Source organism: Dama dama, chromosome 16 (genome assembly GCF_033118175.1).
Source record: "Dama dama isolate Ldn47 chromosome 16, ASM3311817v1, whole genome shotgun sequence".
Taxonomy (NCBI): domain Eukaryota; kingdom Metazoa; phylum Chordata; class Mammalia; order Artiodactyla; family Cervidae; genus Dama; species Dama dama.
The window spans coordinates 6,328,073-6,351,422 of NC_083696.1; the positions used below are offsets into that span (position 1 = coordinate 6,328,073).

Below are 23,350 nucleotides of genomic sequence, written 5' to 3' on the forward strand. Positions count from 1 at the left end.
CGCCAGGCTCCTCTGTCCATGGAATTTTCCAGGCAGAAGTACTGGAGTAGGTTTCTATTTCCTCCCCCAGGGGATTGTCTTGACCCACAGATGGAACCCACTTCTGCATCTACTGCACTGCAGGCAGATTTTTTACCGTAGATCCACCGGGTAAGCCCTGATATACCTCCTAGGGATTACTATCTCATTTTTTCTCTCTATCTCACAGTTTGGCCCATATAGAAAATATAGAAACTAGGTACATATGTGTTGCTTAAAGAATGAACAAACAGTTGAATGATGCAGGAATAGTCAAAACTGGACAGGAGGGGAGGAAATACTGCCTTTATCCCTGAATCAAGAAGAACATAGCATCCTCTTACTAGGAAGTTCTGTGTGTTGTACAGAGTATCTGTACTTCTCTGTGGCAATGAAATGACCTGTTGAAGAAATTCTTCCTGGAAGTAGAGTTTGGGTATAGTCGTCAAAACCCTATTCATCCCTTCCCCTTTCTGATCCATCACAGACCAGGAGCTCTGACTTCAGCTGTTCTTTGCATTTGATGACTTTTCTTCATCCCCAGTGTTGCCCCCACAATCAAGTCATTACTTACAACCTCTTACTCCTCACCACCCTCTGGTCATGACGCCTCTGTCCCCTAGAAACCAGACTGAGCTGCATAGCCTGTAACTTCATCACATCCTTTCCTTCTCAGCACCTGTTAGTGGTTCTCCTGCTCCTGGTTAAGAGCAGACTCCTTAACTTGGCCTTCAGAGCCTTGCATGTCCCTGCCCACCTGTCCATCCTCATCCCATGTCCTCATCACTATTTCCACGGCATTCTACCCTGGAACCTCCATTGTGCTGCTCAGAACACCCTTCCTCCCTACCCTCATCAGGACTGGACTTAACTGCCCCTTTCTCAAAGAGATTCCTCATCCCACTCTGTTCCTCTCCACTCTGGCGTGAATCGGCGTGCGCATGATATGTCTCCATCTATGAGTACCAACCCTCAGCAGACTGAGAAATTCACGGGGGCAGAGGCCACGTCTGTTTCTGTGTTGGCTCCCTCTGTCCCATAGTGCTGGAGAGGCTGCTGTGTCTGCATGGGAGGTCTCCTCTCATGAGTGAGAAGGCTGCCACCTGGGAGGCAGTGTGACAGAGTTTTGAGAGCTTCACTTTGGGATCAGCCATCATCAGTTTAAGTTTTATTACCTCTGTGATCTTAGGAAGGCAGTTGCATTCATAGGGATTCAGGTTTTTTCCTCTGTGAGATGGTATAGAAATAGTAACTCCATCACAGAATGTTAGAAGGATTAAATGAAATAACTCCATGTAAACCCCTTAGTCTAGGACTGTGCCTAGCCACGGCAGCTGTTATTATTTTACTAGAAGATAAAGTGATACATCAGCTGAAGCTCATGGTCACCTTCTTCTCTTTACCAAGGAGATAATGCTTAGATTTTGTTTTCCCTACTTGGAAAGTTCCCACGAAAGTGGCTCCTTCTCTCCAAGTCATTGGTTAGAAACTCTTCCGTTCACTCATTTATTCGTTTGTTCATTAACCACATATTAGTTTAGCAACTACTCAGTACCAGGTCCAGTGGTGGAGAGTATAAGACAATGTCCATGTCTGTGAAGAAGGTGGAATTTCGTGGGAGGAGATGGCAGGTTTACACCCATTTCTCCTAGTTATAGGATTTTCCTAGAAAACCTTGCAAATAGCCAATTGGAGGATTAGTCTGTAAAAACAATGGACTTTGGATATATCCTGTCTTTTGTAGTTGGAAATATCCAGGAAGGGAGAGAAGGAAAGAAGCGGGGGAAAGTCTATCCCCCACATTAGAATTGAAGTAGGACCAACCAAGACATTATTATGCCCATTTTATCATCTGAGGAAACAGATAGTACAAAGACAGAAGTGAGCATCCCAAAGTCATGTAGCCAGAAACTGGCAAATCTGGGAATGTAACCTCTGCTGACTTGTGCAGTGGTATTCTCCATTCTTGGAGCTGCTGACTACTGGAAAACCAAGAAGAAAGCAGCATTGCTAATGCTGGCCCTGGTTGACGATTGAAGTGGAAGAAGAAATTCATAGTTATGATTCCCAGGGCTGTTGTTACTTCTGCTCTAAGCATACCTACCTCCTGATCTCAATTCTGATACACTTACACATATATTCACATCCTTGCCTATATACATAGGTTTCTATGAAATTGAGTAGGGCTTCTATTTTAGCTCTTTAGGATACTCAGATACGGGCATTTTATAAATAAATATGCGCTAATGTTGTTACCATTATTGCGGTCCCATAAACTCAGTGGCACGTGCCGGACGTTGCAGGTGTGTGTATCACCTGAATTACAGTTACTTAGGGAACCGCTGCCACTGTGTCCCTGCATCTCTACCGGGGTGATGCCTCTGCACAGCTCCTGCTGCAGAAATAACCTGTGTCCTTCCACTCCAGCCCAAGGAACTAAGTGCCCCTGGGGTAGGGTAGGGAACTTTTTTATAAATACACAAGGATGTGTGACTTGAATGCATCATTGCTGATCAGCCCTTAGTCTAGGAGGAACCATGACAAATTGTTGAGTCTATGGACTCTGCTGATAATAGGGCAAGCAGCTAAGAACACTCAGTGTATGCCAAACAAGGTATGTGAACCTTACTTACATGCATAAAGAGCCGTAAAGAAATTAAGTAACTTTCTCGGAGTTACTGGCTAACAATTATCAAGCCTTTCTGATTATCAGTCACTGGGCTGAAAATTTGCTTTTGCTCAAGTAACTTGTGAAGTAGGCATTTTATTCCTATTTTATAAACTGGGACAGTGAAGACCGTATTGAACCAGCAGCTTCAACTAATGGGCAGTGCTGGTTGATCCCAGCTCTGTGGGATGTTAAGGGCTATGGATCTAATCTTTTTTTTTTCTTTTTCTTTTTCTTTTTTTCACTGCACCTTGCAGCATGCAGGATCTTAGTTTCCTGACCACAGATCAAACCTGCACCCCCTGAAGTGGGAGTCCAGAGTCTTAACCGCTGAACCACCAGGGAAGTTTCAGGGCTACGATCTTAAACTCCTTTCACCCCCCCCCCCCCATTAATTTCCCAAGTTTGCCGTGTTGAGAAATTATTGAGTTGGGTTTCAAGCTTAATATGTCTGATTATCAAGCTCTCAAGTCTTCCATGTCGCCAACTTGACTTCTGGGAACATTGTGTGAACACAGGATCTTATGGAGAGAGAAAGAGATGAGACAGGGGCGTGGGGAGGGGTGGGAATGAGAGAGAGAGAGGCCGGGGTAGAGATAAAAAAGGAGGTCCTCCCCGGTGAAGCCTGCCCTGACTTTGTCCAGCACACTTCAGCAGCTGCTTCCTCTCAGCTCTCCCCGGGTTGTGAGAAGTTCGGGCAGACAGTCACCCAGGCACGGCGCAATCAGTCTTCTCCCCACCTTCCCACCTACCTGACTGTGTCCCTCCAGGCTGGGGCTGTGCCGCCTGCTTGGTGAGAGTCCCGCGACTTGCTGGGGGCTGAGCGCTCACCGAATGCTCAGGGAATCTTTCTGCGGTGAGTGGAGGTCTCCTCTCAATCTCAGGGACTCCAAGTTTCCTGCTACCCATGAAGACTTTTCAGCCTCTGTCGGTCATCCATTCAAGTTAGCCCAGGATCAGGTATTTGTTCCTGTGTAACAAATTATCACAACATTAGCAGGTTAAAACAGCCAATGGGTATCCGCTCACTTACTATCTCAACCAACATTTATTCTCTGGGCCAGGGATCCGGGCACCATGTGACTGGTCCTCCAGCTCAGGGTTTCTCATGAGATAGCAGTGAAGTCATCAAAAACCAGGGCTCTGGTCTCCTCTCCAGGCTCCGCTGGGGAAGGCCTTGCCTCCTGACTTCTTGTAAGCTGGTAGCAGGGGCCACCCTCCTTTCCCTGTTGCATGGGCCTCTCTATGGGGCAGCTCATGACAAAGCATATGGTTTCACCGGAGCAAGAAAGTGAGAAGAGCCAGAGAGTGTAAGAAAAAAGAAAGTCACAATCATCGGTACCTACCCAACTCTTGGAAGTGACATTCCACAATTTTGCTACAGTCCATTTGATGAATGTGAGACTGTAAGGGGAGGGGATTAATCCTGGGTTCGAATACCAAGAGGCAGAGACCATTGGGAGCTCTTTTAGAAGCTGCCTACCTTGGTCCCCTTGCCCTCTTTGTGAATGAAGTGAAAGTCACTCAGTCGTGTCCGACTCCTTGAGACTCCATGAACTATATAATACAGTCCATGGAATTCTCCAGGCCAGAATACTGGAGTGAGGAGCTGTTCCCTTCTCCAGGGGATCTTTCCAAAACAGAGATCAAACCCTGGTCTCCCACATTGCAGGCGGATTCTTTACCAGCTGAGCCACAAGGGAAGCCCTCTTTACTCTTCTCCTGCCCTCTTTCAGTTCAGTTCAGTCGCTCAGTTGTGTCCGACTCTTTGCAACCCCATGGACTGCAGCACACCAGGCCTCCCTGTCAATCACCAACTCCCAGAGCTTACTCAAACTCATGCCCATTGAGTCGGTGATGCCATCTAACCATCTCATCCTCTGTCATCCCCTTCTCCTCCCACCTTCAATCTTTCCCAGCATCAGGGTCTTTTCCAATGAGTCAGCTCTTTGCATCAGTGGCCAAAGTGTTGGAGTTTCAGCTTTAGCATCAGTCCTTCCAATGAACATCCAGGACTGATCTCCTTTAGGATGGACTGGTTGGATCTTCTTGCAGTCCAAGGGACTCTCAAGAGTCTTCTCCAATGCTACAGTTCAAAAGCATCAATTCTTTGGCAGTCAGCTTCTTTATAGTCCAGCTCTCACATCCATACATGACTACTGCTTTTCTCCAAAGTCAGATCCTTCTTTCATTTCAGGCAGCTCTAGACTTCAAGAATGATTTATCACCAAGCTTCAGGTTCTCAAATTCTATCCAGGATGCTCCTCAGCCTCCTCTTTGGTAAACATCCTCTGGTGTATTACAGAGTCTTTGCAGAATAAGGTTTGTGCCTTTAAGCCAGGGTCACTCCATGTCCGCAACTCCATGTCCTCCACTCCAGAGGGACAGTTGCAAATCTCATCCTTTGTCACGATGTCTTTGGACCCCACCCCTTGAGGTTATGAAGTCGCTGGAGATTATGCAGCCCCCCCAGCACAATGTCTGGCACTTAGCAGGTACCTGGCCCATCTTGGTGGACAAAGTGAATGAATGAGGAGATGGTTCAGGTTTCCTCAGGGCCAGAGGGGCTGGCCTGGAAGGACTGGCAACATTATCTTGGATAAAGCTCACTGTCCGAGGCCATGAACCATAACTTCCTAGGTAGGAGCCTCCCTGCCTGTCTGGCTTCTTCTGCCTGCAGTTTACACATACCTGTAGCTCCTGCTACTCCAGTTTATGTACCTTGCCCTGTTCACCCTTGCTGTTCCCATTCTCCTGGCCCACATGCCCTGTTTTTCTACTTGGCTGACTTCCATGTTGCAAGCCTCAACTCTCAGGAACGGTTCTCCAAACCTGCACTGACCTCCACCACCATGGTGATCCTCTTGCATTAGTTTCTCCATTCAGGGGCCTGCTGGCCCAGTGGGTACTGAGACCCCTAATGATGCTGAGCTCTGGATCCCCTGCTCACAGAGCTCAGTGGAGAGTGGACTCTCAATAGCCCTTGAATGTGGATATCTGAGGTTATAGGCAGGGAGACAGAGTCCAGAGAGGGGAGAGGTTTTCTGAAGGTGGCTCAGTGAAAGGTGGAAGAGCCGTATTAGAACAGAGCTCTCTGCAGGCCCGTCCTTGTCCCTAAAGACAAGGTCCAGCCTGGTCCCTGGGCTGAGACCTCTTTGGTTCTGTTGGAAGTGGCCTGTTTCACCCAGCAGGTTTGAAAGGTTTGGGTCCAGGACGTCCTAAAATACTGTGAGGCCTCTGTATGGAAATGTTTCTGGGCAGAAACGCTTCACAGAAACATTTTTTCCCCCTCCCTCCTTTTATCTTCTTTTATCCTCTTTTATATTGTCTCCTCAAAGGTCTTAAGGCAAAGCTGTTTATCTCCAGATGGCTGCTTAAACACAGTGCAACGTGCTTTTGCTGAAATGTTAGTGATCTAAAGAGGAGGTGATGGGTTGGAAAACCAAGGAGGAAAATGCCCCTCTATGTAAAGAGTTGCAGGCAAGTGTTTATTCCAGTCAAGTTCCCAAGTGCCTAGCAGCCCAACTCCTCCATCCAGGAAAGGGCAGGATCCTCTGTCCCGCATGGAACCCCAGTTCCTTCCTCTGTAAGACTGAGGTCTGGAGTGGGGAGCAAGACCCTTGGTTTGAGAATCTGCTGCTTCAGGCCAAAGCTTCTTCTAGTTTCTTAGATTTGTAGGAGAGCCTATGGCAAACAAGCCCTGGTATAAAGAATAGTGATGCTTCTGGGGTCAGGTAGACCTTGGTTGAGTCCCAGCTCTGCCTCTGACTGTTTCTTCTGCTTTGGCAGCTCTGATCCCTTTGAGCATCATTTTCCTCATTTATAAAGTGGATATCATGGTGCTTAATTTAGAGGGTTGTTTTTAGGACTCAGCGAAACAGTGCAAGCCAAGTACTGAGCCTTGTTTCACAGTGGTTGTTCATGCGGAATATCTCTTTCCTTTCCCTTTTCTTAGGCACACACATTTGTGTGCCTTCCATGATATCCTCAGCAAGAGGCTCCTCTGCCTGAGTTTTCCTTGCTTTAAGGCTAAATATCTCAGCTCTTTCACCTGCTGTCCTCTCCTGACCTAATCTCCAGGCCAGCACTGGTCACTCGTCAGACCACGGGCCACCTGTCTGTGCCCTGCTCAGAGCATCACAGAGACCAGAGTTATGTTACCAGCTCAGCAGCTTCTTAGGCCTGTGACCTTGAGCAAACCTTTTCTGCTCCCCAAGCGCCACTTCCCAGCTTCATAAGGTAGGGATTCAAGGGTTGCTATAAAGCTGACTAATGGATGCAGAGAGTGCAGCAGAGGCTTAGCGCATAGTAGGTGTTACGCCTCTGTGTGTGTGTGAGCCTTCCTCTCGAGGAAAGTCATTAGTCTTCCAGCCACATGATCTTTCTCCCACTTGTGACCCATCCTGAATGTACACAGTTATCTGGGTTCAAGGGTCCGTTTCTGTATTTGTTGGCCTTATATGCAATGATGATGATGGTGATGATGATGAAAATCACTACTGTGCACTGAGCATCTACTGTGAAATGTGTATTTTCCTATATCATCTTTTACTGACCCTGTGGAGTAGATGTCATTCATATTTTATGGATTAGGACAATGAGACTTCCTGAAGGTCAACAAGAAAAAAAAAAATGAAAGCAAGGTTCTCTACCTCCAAAGTCCCCACTCTTTAATCTACTGTACTTTACACTTTGCACCGGTTTGTTGAGGTTGTTTTGTGGGAGTATTTGGATGTGGTTCATGTTGACTGTGTTGACATTGACCAGCTTACCTTAGTTGAACCCACCTAACATACAGTCGTGTGAGCAGGTCTGACCAGTGCCACAGGAGCAGAATCCTATAAGATGTATCATCTGTAAAGATGATACAGGGACAAAGCACCAGCGTCTGAAATATGGGTTAAGGCAGGAAAAGTCAGCAACTGTCCCAAGCGGTGAACTGAGGAACATCGTCATGGGCGCTGGCACAGGTGGGATCTTGGTGGGCAATGTGACCTTGGGCAACGCTGTTGTCTTCCTAGTAACCTTTAGCATGCTGGATTAGACGGACGCATCTGAAGCTGTTCCTCAGCCCTGCTTCTTGGTTCCATGATTATCTTCTACATGTGAAAGTCAATGACAGAATATGTGTTTGGAACAAAAGGATGGGGAACCTATTTTCCAACTTCAGAACCAAAGGGTTGCCTTGGAGAGGAGAGGTGGAGACTGATTTGTGGAACTGGCGAGCAAAGGGACGGGTTCAGCTGGTTATCACTCTAGGAGTAGATTTTTTTAATTTATTTTGTTGACGTATAGTTGATTGTGGGCTTCTCAGGCAGTGCTAGTGGTAAAGAACATGCCTGCCAGGGATCAGGGTTCGATCCCTGGGTCGAGAAGATCCCCTGGAGGAGGGCCTGCAACCCACTCCAGTATTCCTGCCTGGAGAATCCCATGGACAGAGGAGCCTGGCGGGCTATAGTGCATGGGGTCACAAAGAGTCTGACATGGCTGAAGTGACTCAGCATGCACACGCACATAGTTGATTTTCAAAGTTGTGTTGGTTTCTGGTGTACAACAAGGTGATACAGCTTATGTGTGTGTGTGTGTGTGTCTGTGTGTACGTGTTGTTTTTCATATTCTTTTGCATTATGGCTTATCACAGGGTATTGAATATACTCCCCTCTGCTAAACAGTAGGGCCTGGTTGTTTATTCATTCTATCTATGATCGTTTTCATCTGTTAACCCCATACTCCCAGACCATTCCTCTACCGCCTCCCTCCCCCTTGGAAACCACGAGTCTCTTCTCTGTGTCTTTGAGTCTGTTTCTGTTTTGTGAATAAGTTCGTTTGTGCCGTGTTTTAGATTCTGCATATAAGTGGTATTATCTGGCATTTGTCTTTCTCTGCCTGACTTGCTTTACCCCCTTCACTTCTCCAGGCCCATCCGTGTTGCTACCTTATTTCATTCTTTTATGGCTCATATTCCATTGTGTATATATACACCGCATCTCCTTTATCTTTTCATCTGTCTAGGTTGTTTCCGTGTTTTGGATAATGTAAATAGTACTTCTGTGAACATAGGGATGCATGCGTCTTTGCAAATTATAGTTTTCTATGAGTAGATTTTCATTTTGCTGTGACATGGCCCTTACTCTGAAGGTTAACAGTAAGGGAAGGCTGCATGGTGCACTATTAAGAGCTTCAGGATCTAGAACCAGATTTGGATTCTGGCTTTGGGGCTCAGTGGCTTTCTAGCCTTGGGCTAAACACATTTCCCTTGTTTTTAAAATGAAGAGCTAACAAAACTTTATGATTGATTGAATCAAGTAATACCTCAAATACTTTCGCAACATATTATACATAAGGAGTGCTTCAAAAGATTATCATCAGTAGCAGCAATTAAGTGGGTTTTCTTTTGAGTTAACGAGCTTCCAGGTGATGTTCAAACTCAAGGTGGATGGCCACGACGCGAACGATTGTAGGAAACTGTCTCTAGATGTTACTCACACTGTGTTATATGTTAGGGTCAAAGCCATTTGAGTTCCCTGTGATCCTGAGCTTCTGTGAGTCAAATCTAGAACAGATAATGCATATGATTTAAGAATTAAGAGGAGTTTGGGTTTCCTGTGAGTTGCAATGGTTAGGGCAGACTTCCAGGAGATGGGAGTTCTCTGGTCTTGAGAAGTTGATCTCCCTTTGACGTGTTAAGAAAAGTAGGCAGGACAACAGATCGTTGTGGGCAATGCATGCAGCCCGAGTCAAGGGAAGGGACAGGCAAATATACCTGTGGCAAAAAGAAAATCAGGCTGAGCCTTATTCTCCACTATTTCTCAGGTACAATCTGAGAATCAGGAGAAAGAGGTGAGGAGGGAGACACCTCCCTCCTCCCTCCAGAGATTTGAGAATTTCTTCCTTTAGAAGAAATGTGGCGCAGTGGAGGAGATATTGAGTTTGGAGGTCAATAGGTCTTGGTTCCTATTCCATCCCTGCCCCCTTGCAAGTTCTGAGCCTTTTGGCAAATCGATTAAACTCTCTGAGTTTCCATTTCCTCCAGTGTCAAATAACATCCCCATTGCCTGGAGATGACAGTAGACATGTGAAATAAAATAATTTCTGGTGGTAAAACCACCAGAGCAGACCTAGTAAATATGAAATGCATAAAAAACAGCATTTATCTCCTCCTGCTTCCACAAACCTTCAACCAAAGTCCAGTGGTGTCTTCTAAGAGAATGGAAGAGTGGCTTTTTTGGCAAGCTCCAAGGAAAAGCAGCAAGAAATGTGTCTTTTATGAAAAAGGGAGATGGTTGGCCCTGATGTTCCTTGGTAGCCATGGAAACGTGTGGCTGCTTTTTGCTCAGTCCCTTTGCACCCACTGCATGGTCTCCGTTGTTCTTGCCGTTCCGTTTTGCATGGGTGGTATGGGCTGAGGGTAGAGATGCAGCTAAACAGCCTACAGTCTAAGAGGGTGACCTCCGGGATCAAGCACCAGTATCTGAATTTTTTTTTTTTTCTTTTGTAAGTCAGTACCCACTGATGATCACCTGTGAATCTAAGACTCAAATGTGACCTTTTCTCCCTCTTTCTTTCCCATTTATTTCTTGAGTGTTTCTAGGACTTTAGTTCTTTTGAATCATCTCCACGATTTCTCATTCACACAGTGCAATTTCACCTACGGAGTACCGCATCTTTTTCCTTTCCCTCATGCATTCCATCAGCCTGTAAAATTCCGGATGAATAGTATTTAACCTTCTACAATGGCCTCTTGTACCTGCCTCTTTTCCTTCCTTGAATGTATTTTGCTGTGACTCTTGAAGTCCATTTTCCTTAAAAAACATTTTTCTGGCTTTATTGACATATAATTGGCGTACATTATGGTGTAAATTTAAAGTGTGCAGCAAAACGGTTTGACTTACCTATTTTGCAAAATGATTACTGTAATAAGTTTACTTAGCATCCATCATCTCAAATAGATACAATAAAAAGAAACAACAAAAAGAGAAGGAAAACGGGTGTTTTCCTTGTGACAAGCTCTTTTAGGATTTACCCTCTTCATACGTTTCTCGATACTATCCATCAGGGTTAACTGCATGTCCTCATGTTGTACAAACGTCCCTAGTACTTGTTTACCTCACAACCAGAAGTTTGTATCTTTCGTTCCCCAGCCTTCCAATTCCCTCTCTTTCCACCCACTATTCATGGTAACTAAAAATCTCATCTCTTTTTCCGTGGTGTTTTTTTTTTCCCCTAGTTTCCATAGATAAATGAGATCATATGGTATTTAGTTTTCTCCATCTGACTTATTTCACTTAGCATTATGTCCTCAGAGACCCTCCATGTTGTCAAATGGCAGGATTTCCTTGTTTTTTTAAGACTAAATAAAATTCTTCTGTGTGTGTGTGTGTGTGTGTATCTTGCGACTTCTTTATCTGTGGCTGAACAATTAGGTAGTTTTCATGTCTCCTTTGTAAATAATGCTGCTGTGAGCATGGGGGTACAAGTATGTTTTCATGTTAGTATAAAACTACATTTTCTGCTAACACTTGGGAGCCAGAAGACTATGAGATCTTGTAGTCAGATGAGACTGACTGTAAAACTTCCTCCATCATTTCCCAGTGGTTAAGTCTTATCTTTTCCTTTTTCAGATAAAGATAGTAATTTCTGCTTTGCAAGCCTGTTGAAAAGTTTAAGCAGGCAAATGTAAGTAAAAATTTTAACCCAGTGCCAAGCAAAGAATGCTCAAACTAGCACAAAATTGCACTCATCTCACACGCTAGTAAAGTAATGCTCAAAATTCTCCAAGCCAGGCTTTAGCAGTATGTGAACCGTGAACTTCCAGATGTTCAAGCTGGATTTAGAAAAGGCAGAGGAACCAGAGTTAAAATTGCCAACATCCGCTAGATCATCGAAAAAGCAAGAGAGTTCCAGGAAAACATCTATTTCTGCTTTATTGACTATGCCAAAGCCTTTGACTGTGTGGATCACAATAAACTATGGAAAATTCTGAAAGAAATGGGAATACCAAACCACCTGACCTGCCTCTTAAGAAACCTGTATGCAGGTCAGAAAGCAACACTTAGAACTGGACATGGAAGAAGAGACTGGTTCCAAATAGGAAAAGGAGTACATCAAGGCTGTATATTGTCACCCTGCTTATTTAACTTATAAGCAGAGTACATCATGGGAAATGTTGGGCTGGATGAAGCACAAACTGGAATCAAGATTTCCTGGAGAACTATCAATAACCTCAGATATGCAGATGACACCACCCTTATGGCAGAAAGTGAAGAAGAACTAAAGAGCCTCTTGATGAAAGTGGAAGAGGAGAGTGAAAAAGTTGGCTTAAAGCTTTCAGAAAACTAAGATCATGGCATCTGGTCCCATCACTTTATGGCAAATAGATGGGGAAACAGTGGCTGACTTTATTTTTGGGGGCCCCAAAATCACTGCAGATGGTAATTGCAGCCATGAAATTAAAAGACACTTACTCCTTGGAAGGAAAGTTATGACCAACCTAGACAGCATATTAAAAAGCAGAGACATTACTTTGCCAACAAAGGTCCATCTGGTCAAGGCTATGGTTTTTCTAGTAGTCATGTATGGATGTGAGAGTTGATCTATAAAGAAAGCTGAGCACCAAAGAATTTATGCTTTTGAACTGTGGTGTTGGAGAAGACTCTTGAGAGTCCCCTGGACTGCAAGGAGATCCAACCAGTCCATCCTAAAGGAGATCAGTCCTGGGTGTTCATTGGAAGGACTGATGCTGAGGCTGAAGCTCCAATACTTTGGCCACCTGATGGGAAGAGTTGACTCAATGGAAAAGACCCTGATGCTCGGTGGGACTGAGGGCAGGAGGAGAAGGGGACGACAGAATATGAGATGGCTGGATGGCATCACCGACTCAATGGACATGAGTTTGGGTAAACTCCGGGAGTTGGTGATGGACAAGGAGGCTTGGCATGCTGCGGTTCATGGGGTCACAAAGAGTCAGATATGACTGAGTGACTGAACTGAACTAACAGGCATAGGAGCAACAGTTAATTATTGGGAACTGCTGATACTCCTAACAGTGACCTTTGTATTAGCTATTAAACTAGCTCATTAGTTTCCCTACTTTGTTCCACACAACATTGATTCTGCAGTATACCAACACTTTGGGGAAACATTGGGTTAAATTCTCTTAAAGAGCATTTAATGTAGACCTTTTTAAACATTTTAATGCCAGATATATATACCCTACCACTTCAAGAGGTGACTGTAGAATGTAGCATGACCCAGAATTTTTTTGAAAATCAGTTTGTTTTTTCTTTTCAAGATACATTTTGTTTTGTGGGCAATATTGCACCAACTCTGTGGGGCATTTAGATACACTGTGTGATCAGTGGTTCCGGATGTTCTAATCCGACCTTCCCATCTCATCAGTGAGACCTGGGTCAATAGTTATGAAAGAGTGCTAGACTCTGGGTCAGATTATTCCCCTGGAATACATGAATTCACCTTTGGAATACAGGAGTTCACCTGGAATACATGAGTTCACTGTTGAGTCTCTGCTTCCTCATTTGTATTCTCAAGATAATAGCAACACTCACGGCATTGCGTTTTTGTAAGACGTGAAGGGAATGTTTGTGGGTAACTTGTAAACCAACAAGAATTGAAAGGAACATGGTGCCGGAGGTGCTGTCTTCATCACCTACATCGCTGTCACCACTCCCCCGTCATCGCCTTGAAGTTGTCTTCGTGGTTTCAGGAACGGGTGTCTGCAGCTGCCACAGTGAAATCCAAGGAGCCGGCTGTGTGGAGCTGCATTCCATGTGTGCTGTCGGCGCCTTTCTCACCAACGGGGTGATCCAGGCCTGCACCACAGACCCATTCCTCATCCTCAGGACTCAGCCAGCCCAAAGGACTCGCCAGGGACCTTGTGGATAATGGTCAGCTCCACGTAGCTCAACTGAACTATTTTCTCAGGCTCAGAGAGGAAGAGAAACAGCCATCTAGCTTGCCCCTCCCACCACCTGCCCTTCTGATAAGCTTCCCTCCGCTGATGCCAAGGTTCCCCTGGAAGACCCATGGTCAATGTCAGGTGGGACAACGAAGCCACTCAGAGTCCCCCCACGGCCCCCACAGGTTCACAGGGCACGCTCAGGTCTGCCAGGGAACTCACAGGGTGGATTCGTCTCTGCTCACATCACATCTGCCATGCTGTTGAGAAGTCGTGGAAGGTAATGGTTGAGAACTTGGGCTCTCAAGTTAGGTTTTTAAAAATCTCAGCCCTACTACCTGTGAGCTGCGTGGCCTTTACCAAGTGGTGGCGTCAGTTTTCCCATTTGTAACGTGGGGAAGAGGGAACAGTAGACCTCTCCTGAGGTTTCTGTGAATGTGAGACATTAGGCGAAAATGGCTAATTATGTTGTCTGGCACAAAGCTGATTTTTTTCTGAATGTTGGTTAATGAGGATGATGACATTCGTTGCTAGTAAAGCCATTGTAGAAAAAGCGAATCTATGTGGAGTGTCATAAAGAGACTCAAGTGTGACTTCAGAGAAGTAAAGTAAGGCTAGCAACATCTGCTGTGGCAGAGGAAGACTCGGGGCGACCGCGTTGGGACCTTTAACTACATAGCTGCCTGCAGGAGGAAATCTTAGGTGCGTCCTCTTTGCTTGGACAGCAGAAGTGGGCTCACAGAGTGAGGTTCTGGGACTGTTTAGAAGAAGTATCTGAATACAGAATTGCTGCCTCCTAGGGGGTGAGTTTGCTGTCTCTGGAAGTATGCAAAAGCTGGATGAACCCTTGCACAGATCTTTTAAAGGAAAATCCTAGGGAAGATAGGAGACTGGGGAAACTACAAACGGATGTACTTTGGATTTGAGAGCACCAGGTTCAGAGAGCCAGAGAACATGAGAAACTAGTTCACGGCAGAAATAGAAAGGGGGCAGGGTGAGGAGAGACTTGGGCCCTGGTGGGCAAGGCAGGGAAAAGGCTGCCCCATGCTGACAAGCCACACTGTAGCATTGTGTGCAGAATCCAGACACGAGGCGGGCTAAGGAAAGGAGGCCGCCTTCCCTGGAGTTCTCAGAAAACCCCAGGCTCAGATATTCTTTCCTCCTGCCTCCAGTGTGACACTTGCACTTGTCAGACGTGTCCCCATTTTCGTTTCCAGAAATACACAGGGAAGCACAGCGGCCCAGGAGCTCAGGTGTGCCAGGAAGACTGTGAGGTTGTCAGCGAGGTTACTGGGGCGCCCTGTCAATCTGCGGAGGCCACCCTGATATGCAGGAGGCTTGGCAGCTTCTCACGGGCTTTTTTTGTATGATTTCTGGCTGGACAGGGACCGACCTTTGCCTGAGAAAGTAAATGAATACATTTGACTAGAAAAACACTGATAGCAATATTCTAATGCTGATGCCTCTTGGTAGAAAGGGGAGCAACATTTAAGCATTCATTCACTCACTCATTCATTCAGTAGATCCTTATTGAGCACCTAATATGTGCTTATAGACACTGGAATCATAGAAGAGATTAACAAGTGATGTCTGACACATGTATGTGTGTGTTCGGTTGCTCAGTTATGTCCGACCTTTTGTGGCCACATGGACTGTAACCTGCCAGGCTCCTCTGCCCATGGAATTTTCCAAGAATACTGGAGTGGGTTGCTCTGCCCTCCGCCAAGGGATCTTCGCAACCTCAGGGTTAGAACCCGTGACTCTTGCATCTCCTGCATTGGCAGGCAGATAGTAGATGCACATTAAATAACTTCTTTTTGAATGAATCAATTCCCAGATAAGGACATTGAGGCTTAGAGAAGTAAGGTGACTTGCCCGTGGGGACCAGCAGGTAGATGTAAAATCCAGAATTCTAGCTTGAGCCGGAGCATCACACGACCTCTTGATATCCATGTAGATGCCGAGTGTTGGGCGGTGGGGTTTTAAGGAAATGAGATGGATGGAATGACACGGAGAGTGTATTTAGATCCCTAAGTATGTGTGTTCAGCGTTGTAGTCACAGTCTCTCATTTAACCCACACAACTTGTCTACCAGTTGGGGATTATCATTGCCATTTTATAGATTAGAGGACCAAGGTTCTGACCGTGTTGGTCACCAGCCAAAAGTTAGAAGCTACTAAAAGGGAAGAGTTTGGATTTAAATTTATATCCAGAATCTTAAACCAAACCTCTTTGTTTTGTTCTAAGTTGGCATTTCTACTTTTGGGGCTCCTTCACCGTAATGTCTGGGTTCCTAGAATCCCTGTCCCTCACTGTGGTTCCATGTGCCACTTAAAGAAAGAAATGACTTCTCAGCTTCGGGTCCAGCCTTTCGTTCCCCCAGGATATCAGGTGGAAGGAATCAGTGGTAGTATAGCAGCCTTAGGTTTTCCACACACAGTGGCCTGATGGGGTTAGATATATTTTCTTCATTGTAAAATGTGATTGATTCAATTCCAAGTTTAACGTAAATTTGATTTTCCTCTCTCAACCTGGCATTTCCAAACTGAGAATCAATCAAACCCCAAATTATAGGCAGCATGTGGATCAACAATGCGGAGTTATTTCCGGTTGAATTTCTCAAGCAATGCATTTTATGCCATTCTCTGCTGTCATGAGAGGAGCTGAGGGGTAAGAGGAAGGGAGAATGAAAGGGAAACTCGATTATTAACTTTCTCCAGTCTCAATACACCCTGGGGAAATTCTATTCCCATAGCACAGTTCTCTCTCTGGCAAGTGGTGAGGAGGGAACTACAAACTGGGATGTAAGCAGGGGTGACTGTGACCCTCACCTTCCAAGGATGCTCAGGTTCTGATCTGGAGCTCTCATTTATTGAGTTTTCTTTTTTTTTTTTTTTTAGCCAGTTACAAGCAAGCATCATCTTATTTTGTCTTCACATCAGTTCTGAAAGAAGACCATTGTTCTCTCTTTTTCTTTTTTTTTAAAATTCAGATGGAGACCTTGTGTCTTCTTAGGGTTAAGAAAAAGGGGAAATGACACAGTGAGGTTTTTGTGGTTAAGCCAGGGTAGGCATGTCTGGGTCTTCAGACCATGCCGTTTCCACAACGGCATGATGCTACCTGGGGGCCCTGATTGGGCGGTGAAGTGGGAGGTAGCAGGGTATGGAGGAGAGGGTGGGGACAGGACTGGGTCTAGCAGCAACATGGGTACAACTAGAGATAGCCATGCTGAGAGAAGTCGGCCAGAGGGAGATGGATACCGTATGGTACCGCTTATATGTGCAGTCTAAAATACGGCACAAATGCCCCCATCTGAAAAACGGGGACAGACTCACGGACACACAGGACAGACCTGTGGTTGCCAAGCCGGGGGGGGGGGGGGCGGGGCGTGGGGCGGGAGAGGGTTTGACTGGAAGGTCAGTGTTGGTCGATGCAAACTATTGCATTTTGAATGGATAGACAACACGGAGCTCCTGTGTAGCACAGGGAACTATATTCGATACTCCGTGATAAACTATAATGGAAATGAATATAAAAATAATGTATATGTGTGTATAATGGAGTCACTTTGCTATACAGCGGAGATTGGCACAATACTGTAAATCAATCAACTATACTTCAATTAAAAAAAAAAGTACTCTGTAATGACCTATATAGGGAAAGAACCTCAAGAAGAGTGGGTATATGTAATGTGTAATTGATTCACTTTACTATGCAGCAGAAACGAACACAACGTTGTAAGTCAGCTATACTCAATAAAATTAATTTTAAAACGTAAATGGAAAGAAAAAGAACCAGTTCTAATCCTGACTCTGCCGCATGCAGTTGGCATGACCTTTGACCTTTACCACTCTGCCCCCCTCTTCCTGTGCGGAGCAGAGATGGCAGTAACAATTTGCACTAAGGACTGAACGCGATAATTCTCCTCTAAAATGTTAGCTTCAAGGACGTTGGCTGTTTCCTTTACTGTTTTTCCCCTTTGACTAGAACAGTGTGAGGGAAAAGTTGGTATTCCGTAAAAACTTGTTGGAAAGATGGATGGGTGGATGTAAGTGTTAGGCATAGCTCCTGGATGACAGAAAGCAGCTAAGAAACGGAGGTTCTCTCCCCTCCAGGCCTTTGCCGCCTGCACTGGGTGAGGAGGGGTGTATTATGGGAGAACGAGTTCCTACCTTGCCGCTGTCTACAGTCCCGACTCGGAGCCAAGTGCTGGTGGCCAGTTCCCTAGGCCAAGAGCTCCTAAAAAGTCACCTCTGTCTGAGTCCCACTGTGCAGTTTCTGCCAGGGCCAGTTGCCGTGGAAACCCCCCCAGCCCTGGCTGCTCCACGGGCGTCTGGCCCGAGTGCAGACTTGACGTGCGTGCTTTCTTCTTCCTGGACTTCAGAGACAGCCGTGGTGTTTCAGGCTTTCTCTGAGTAAATGGCTACCCCAGGATGCTGTTCGTTTGCATTCTCTCTTCCACCCCTTCTGCTTCTTAAAACTCGCCCTGCGCGCTCCACTCTGCGTGGCTTCAGTTTCCGTACAGAATCATTCAGTTCCTAGTATGTTCTGATAATGGGTTGGACAAAGAGATAAATAAGCCCTGGTTTCTGCTATCAGTTATGAGATAAATGCCAATGTCTGGCTTGGAAATGACCATTTTACCAAGGGTCTATCTTATGCCAGAAACTGTGCTGGTCATCTGACATTTGCTGTCTCATGTCTTACAACACTCTTGAAGGAAAGGTCATTTTATTCCTTTTCTCCAGATAAGAAAACTAACAACCAACAAGCTAATAATATGACTTTACTCCTACTCCTCACCCCTTGACTCTTTTTGAAAAAAAAAAAAACAGTTATTTTTGGTTTTGGCTGTGCTGGGTCCTCACTGCTGTGCATGGACTCTCTCTAGTTGCAGCGAGCAGGAGCTTCTTATTTCAGTGGCCTCTGCGCAGAGCGCGGGCCCTGGGCACACACACTCAGCTGTCGCTGCACGCAGGCCCCAGAGCGCCGCCTCAGTCATTGTGGTACATGGGCTCGGTTGCCCCTCGGCATGTGGAATCTTCCCAGGCCAGGGATTGAACCCGTGTTCCCTGCATTGGCAGTCAGATTCCTAACCCCCGGGCCACCAGGGAAGTCCCCCATTGACTCTTAAAGACCCTGGATTACTCTGAAGATTTAAATGTAGGGCCCAGCATGGGCCCAGGGAGCTAATGCAAGCAATTCCTCTCCTGCTCCTCAACTCTCTTCCCCCAACCGGAAACCAGCCCCTTGGAGCCTGGGTGGTATATCCATAACTGGGTAATTAGTGAGCAGAACGTCGTGATCACATCCATTCCTACTGCTGCAACACCAGTCAGAGAGATGCCCTCTGGAACACCCCAGGGCACCATTTTCCTTCCAGGGTGTCCACCTCCCCAGTGCCAAGTGCCTCTAGGCACTTTTTATAGCTCATGCTCTGGACCTGGTTCACCTCCCCAAGAGTTTATTCATGTCGGCCTCATCTTCACATGTTCTTTCTCTCAGAACAGCCTCTGTGGAGCCTGGAGTGGAAGCCCAGTGCTGCTCCTAACTCATATCTGGGGGCAGGATGGGGAGAGGCTTGTTAACTGTCCAGGCTAGTTGTAATACGTTGACTTTTTAAGAAAAATACCTACACAAGGCACCAAGCCCGAGTTCATACCCTTTCTGGTAGAAAACATTGATGTTAACTTGATTCTTCTGTCTAGTTATGAAGCAGCTGATCACATCAAAGTTTGAAACAGCTTCTTGTGTCTCCCAGATGAGAGGGAAAAAAAATGTGTTTTTTAATGTGGTCCTTTTTTAAGTTTAGCTATTTTCCATCTCCGGAAACCAGAACCATCTTTTTACCTTAACCAGTCTTCTGTTTAACTAGTATTCCCCCGCTGTAGCAGCCGCAGGTAAATGGATTGTCCCTGCCGCAGGCTCTGCCTTGTTCTGTGAGCTCTGCTTAGTCGCCCAGCTGTGCCTGGCTCTTCATGACCCCGTGGACTGCAGCCCGCCAGGCTCCTCTGTCCATGGGATTCTCCAGGCAAGAATACTGGAGTGGGTTGCCATGCCCTCCTCCAGGGGATCTTCCCAATCCAAGGATCGAACCCAGGTATCCTGCATTGCAGGTGGATTCTTTACCATCTGAGCCACAAGGGAAGCCCAAGAATACTAGAGTGGGTAGCCTATCCCTTCTCCAGGGGATATTCCAGACCCAGGAATTGAACCGGAGTCTCCTGCATTGCAGGCAGATTCTTTACCAGCTGATCTACCAGGGAAGCCCCATGCCTTATTCTAAGACTGGCAATAAAGTCAAAGCCCTTATTTTAAATGGAGTAATTTCTAGATTCTAGGCAGTGAACTTGGCAGGAGAGACATAAAGATGATGAAGGTGGGGTCCCTTCCCTCGGGGAGCTCACTGATTATTAAGAAAAACAGATATTCATACAGGAATCCCAAAGTGGGCTGTCCAGGATATCCATTAGGTCCATCCATCTGGCAGTGTTGATTGTATATGGTTGCTGTGCTTTTTGATAGGTCACTGCCAGGGCCTGGTTGCTAATATTGTTATCATCACTTCTGGAAGTTATGATGCATTTACTGAGATGCTGCCATATGGGCTTCCCTGGTGGCTTATAAAGAACCACTCTTGGATAAGAGTCTGCTTGTGATGCAGGAGACCCGGGTTCAATCGCTGGGCAGGGAAGATCCCCTGGAGAAGGAAATTCACTCCAGTATCCTTGCCTTGGAGAATCCCATAGGCAGAGGAGCCTGGCAGGCTACAGTCCGTGGGGTCACAAGAGTCAGACATGACTGAGTGACTAAACCTGTTTTTAATCTATTTACCATATTCCAGACATTGCACTCAGCATCAGGACACAGTGATGAGCAGAAGACAGTGCCTGCCCTCAAGGAGTTTACCATCAAGTTACTAGATTCTAGTGTTTGAATAAGATCTTTTAAGAAACCCAGCAAATGTAGACAAATCTGTCTCTCTAGAGGGAGAGGAATTCACATTTATAATTAATCTCAGTGAGGGATGGAAGACAGGGAAACAAGTGGGCTTAACTTCTAGAAATAATCTCTGTGCTAATAGTAACATGATGAAGAGTGCTCACAGTGGCATCACTGCAGTGATTCAGCCCTGCCAGCACCTGGGCTACAGAAGGTATGAGTGGAGGCTAGTCAGCATGGACTGCATCCTATGGCCAGATGCTATATAACAGGTCAAGGGTTTCCACCAGGGAGTGGGGAGCGAAAATGTACCCACATCTCCCTCATCTCACAAGCAAACAAACAATAGAAGAGATGCAGAGTAAAGAGGTGAAAATGCTAAGGGCGTGGAATACCTAGGACTGCATGCTCTTTAAATGCTGTGAAGGAGGGAGATGGAAGACTGAAAGATGACATCTGGGTTTCTGGCCAGTTTAAGTGATGGTGCTTTCAATACTTTGGGGAGACCAGGAAAAGGAGGGGGCTTTTAGGAGGAGGTAATGTGTCCAATCTTGAACATGTCATTTTGTCATACTTGTGGGATATTCGGAGAGAGATGTCTGGGAAGTTTGGGCATAAAGGTTTGCTCCAGATAAGAGTAAGAGGATAATAGAAATTTGGGAAACATTGCTTTAGAAATGGTAATCAAAGCCTTGAAATTAAATGTGAATAGTAGAGCCTAAATAATGAGATCCAGTGTGGGCTCAGGACATAGTCCACAGAATTTGTTTGCTGGCCCCCCTTGCCATGAAGATCCAGTCTATCTACTCATTCTACTGCATCCATGAAATTGTCTTTAGTTTTCTCAAGCAACTTCTCACCACTCCCCAATCGCTATCCTATGTCCTCTCTAATAGCTCTTAGCTAGTAGCCTTGGATTCTAATTAGCTGTGGATAAGCTTGCCTTTGGGCTTCCCAGGTAGCATTAGTGGTAAAGAACCCACCGGCCAATGCAGGAGACGTAAGAGATGCAGGTTCAGTCCCTGTGTTGGGAAGATTCCCTCCTCCCTGGAGGAAGGCATGGCAACCCACTCCAATATTCTTGCCTGGAAAATCCCATGGACAGAGGAGCCTGGTGGGCTACAGTCCATAGGGTCACAGAGTCAGAAATGACAGAAGCGGCTTAGCACGCATGTACAAGCCTGCCTTTGCCCCAGCCTGTAAACTCTTGAAGAACAAGAGCTATTCTTATGCTGCTCTGTGTGTGTCTCACATAGTAGGTCATCAGTAAATGCTTGGGAAATTAATTTGAACTAATCCACCTAAAACAGTAAGTAAAATCATTCTAGATGACAGACATTGTATGTACAGCATGCCACGTGATCATCACAACCGCTTGTGAACTTTTATTATTATCCTCATCATTCACACAAGAAAACCGAGGTTTGAAAATGAAACCCCAGCCAATGAGGACTGAAGCCCAGGTTTGAACTCATAATGGTCAAACTCCAAAGTCCATGCTCCTTTTGCATTGGCCCTATGAGTTCAACCACACAGCGTCTACTCAATTGCTTCTAAAGAGAGTAGAAAATTTAATATCATCTAAATATTTGCGACCCCATGGACTGTAGCCTACTAGGCTCCTCCATCTATGGGATTTTCCAGGCAACATAATTGGCAGATGGGTTGTCATTTCCTTCTCTAGGAGATCTTCCCAACCCAGGGATTGAACCCGGGATTCCCACATTGTAGGCAGATGCTTCACTATCTGAGCCACCAGGGAAGTCCCAAATATTAAGACCGGTCTAACTGAGAGGGGAGGTGTGAGAATTGCCACAATTTTGAGGAAATTTGTTTCTTTTCATTTATACCAAAAGGGTATAATAAGCCTGTTTTGCAATGGGTTAAAGAACCCAAAAAGGGGGCTTCCCTGGCAGTATAGTGGTTAATGTTTTGCCTTCCCATGCAGGGGGTACAGGTTCAATCCCTTGTCAGGTAGCTCCCATGCAGGGGGTACAGGTTCAATCCCTTGTCAGGTAGCTAAGGTCTCACATGCCTCGTGGCCAAAAGAATAGAACATAAAAAAAGAAAAGAAGTATTGTAATAGATTCAATTAAAAAATATATACAACTGAAAGAAAAAAAAAAAGACTCAAGAAGGGGACCATGAGATGTCATTGCAAGCACAGAGACTGGAAATGTGGTTTTTTTTTCCCGCTTCCCATTTGGAAAACAGCAGGATTCCCAAGCCCCGGGCTCCTCCTGTTTCCTCACCTTGTGGACTTACGTATCCTTGTGTGTCTTCATGTTGCTAGGTTTGCTGAAAAGCCCCGTGAACAAGACGGCCCTGACACTGATTGCCGTGAGCTCCTGCGTCCTGGCCATGGTGTGTGGCAGTCAGATGTCCTGTCCACTCACGGTGAAGGTGACTTTGCATGTGCCCGAGCACTTCATTGCAGACGGTAAGAGCCGAGCGTTGGAGATGCCCCCCTCCTACTGGGCACCTGGCACTCCTGTCTGGTCGAATGTTTCCCATGAACATTCCCCCCTTGAACATTCCTAACCTGAGAATCATGCTGCCAAAACTAGAGAGAGCATCCAAAGACCTTAAAAGAGGTCTTTGTCATTTAGAATCCTGGGTTATTTAATACAGCTAAAGACTGCTTTTATTCCATGGGCAAGGATTAGCTTTGTTAATAAAGAATTCAGACGTGAGTCTGCAGAACAATCGAGCACTTCAGAGAACCTACTGCTTCTCATCAAGCTTGTGCTTCCCGTTGTTGTGATTGTTCAGTCAGTCAGCCACGTCCGACTCTTTCCAGCCCCGTG

At 45.8% G+C, this 23,350-nt stretch overlaps 1 protein-coding gene across 3 annotated transcripts in view; it reads left to right on the top strand.

The window, feature by feature from the left end:
* Positions 1-23,350, top strand: part of ASTN2 (astrotactin 2) — a 988,998-nt gene that overhangs the window by 372,768 nt on the left and 592,880 nt on the right. For all 3 annotated transcript variants that reach the window (XM_061163301.1, XM_061163302.1, XM_061163303.1), the window contains one exon: positions 22,837-22,983. In XM_061163301.1, the coding sequence (XP_061019284.1) occupies positions 22,837-22,983 (147 nt within the window). The remainder of the gene's footprint in view (positions 1-22,836; positions 22,984-23,350) is intronic.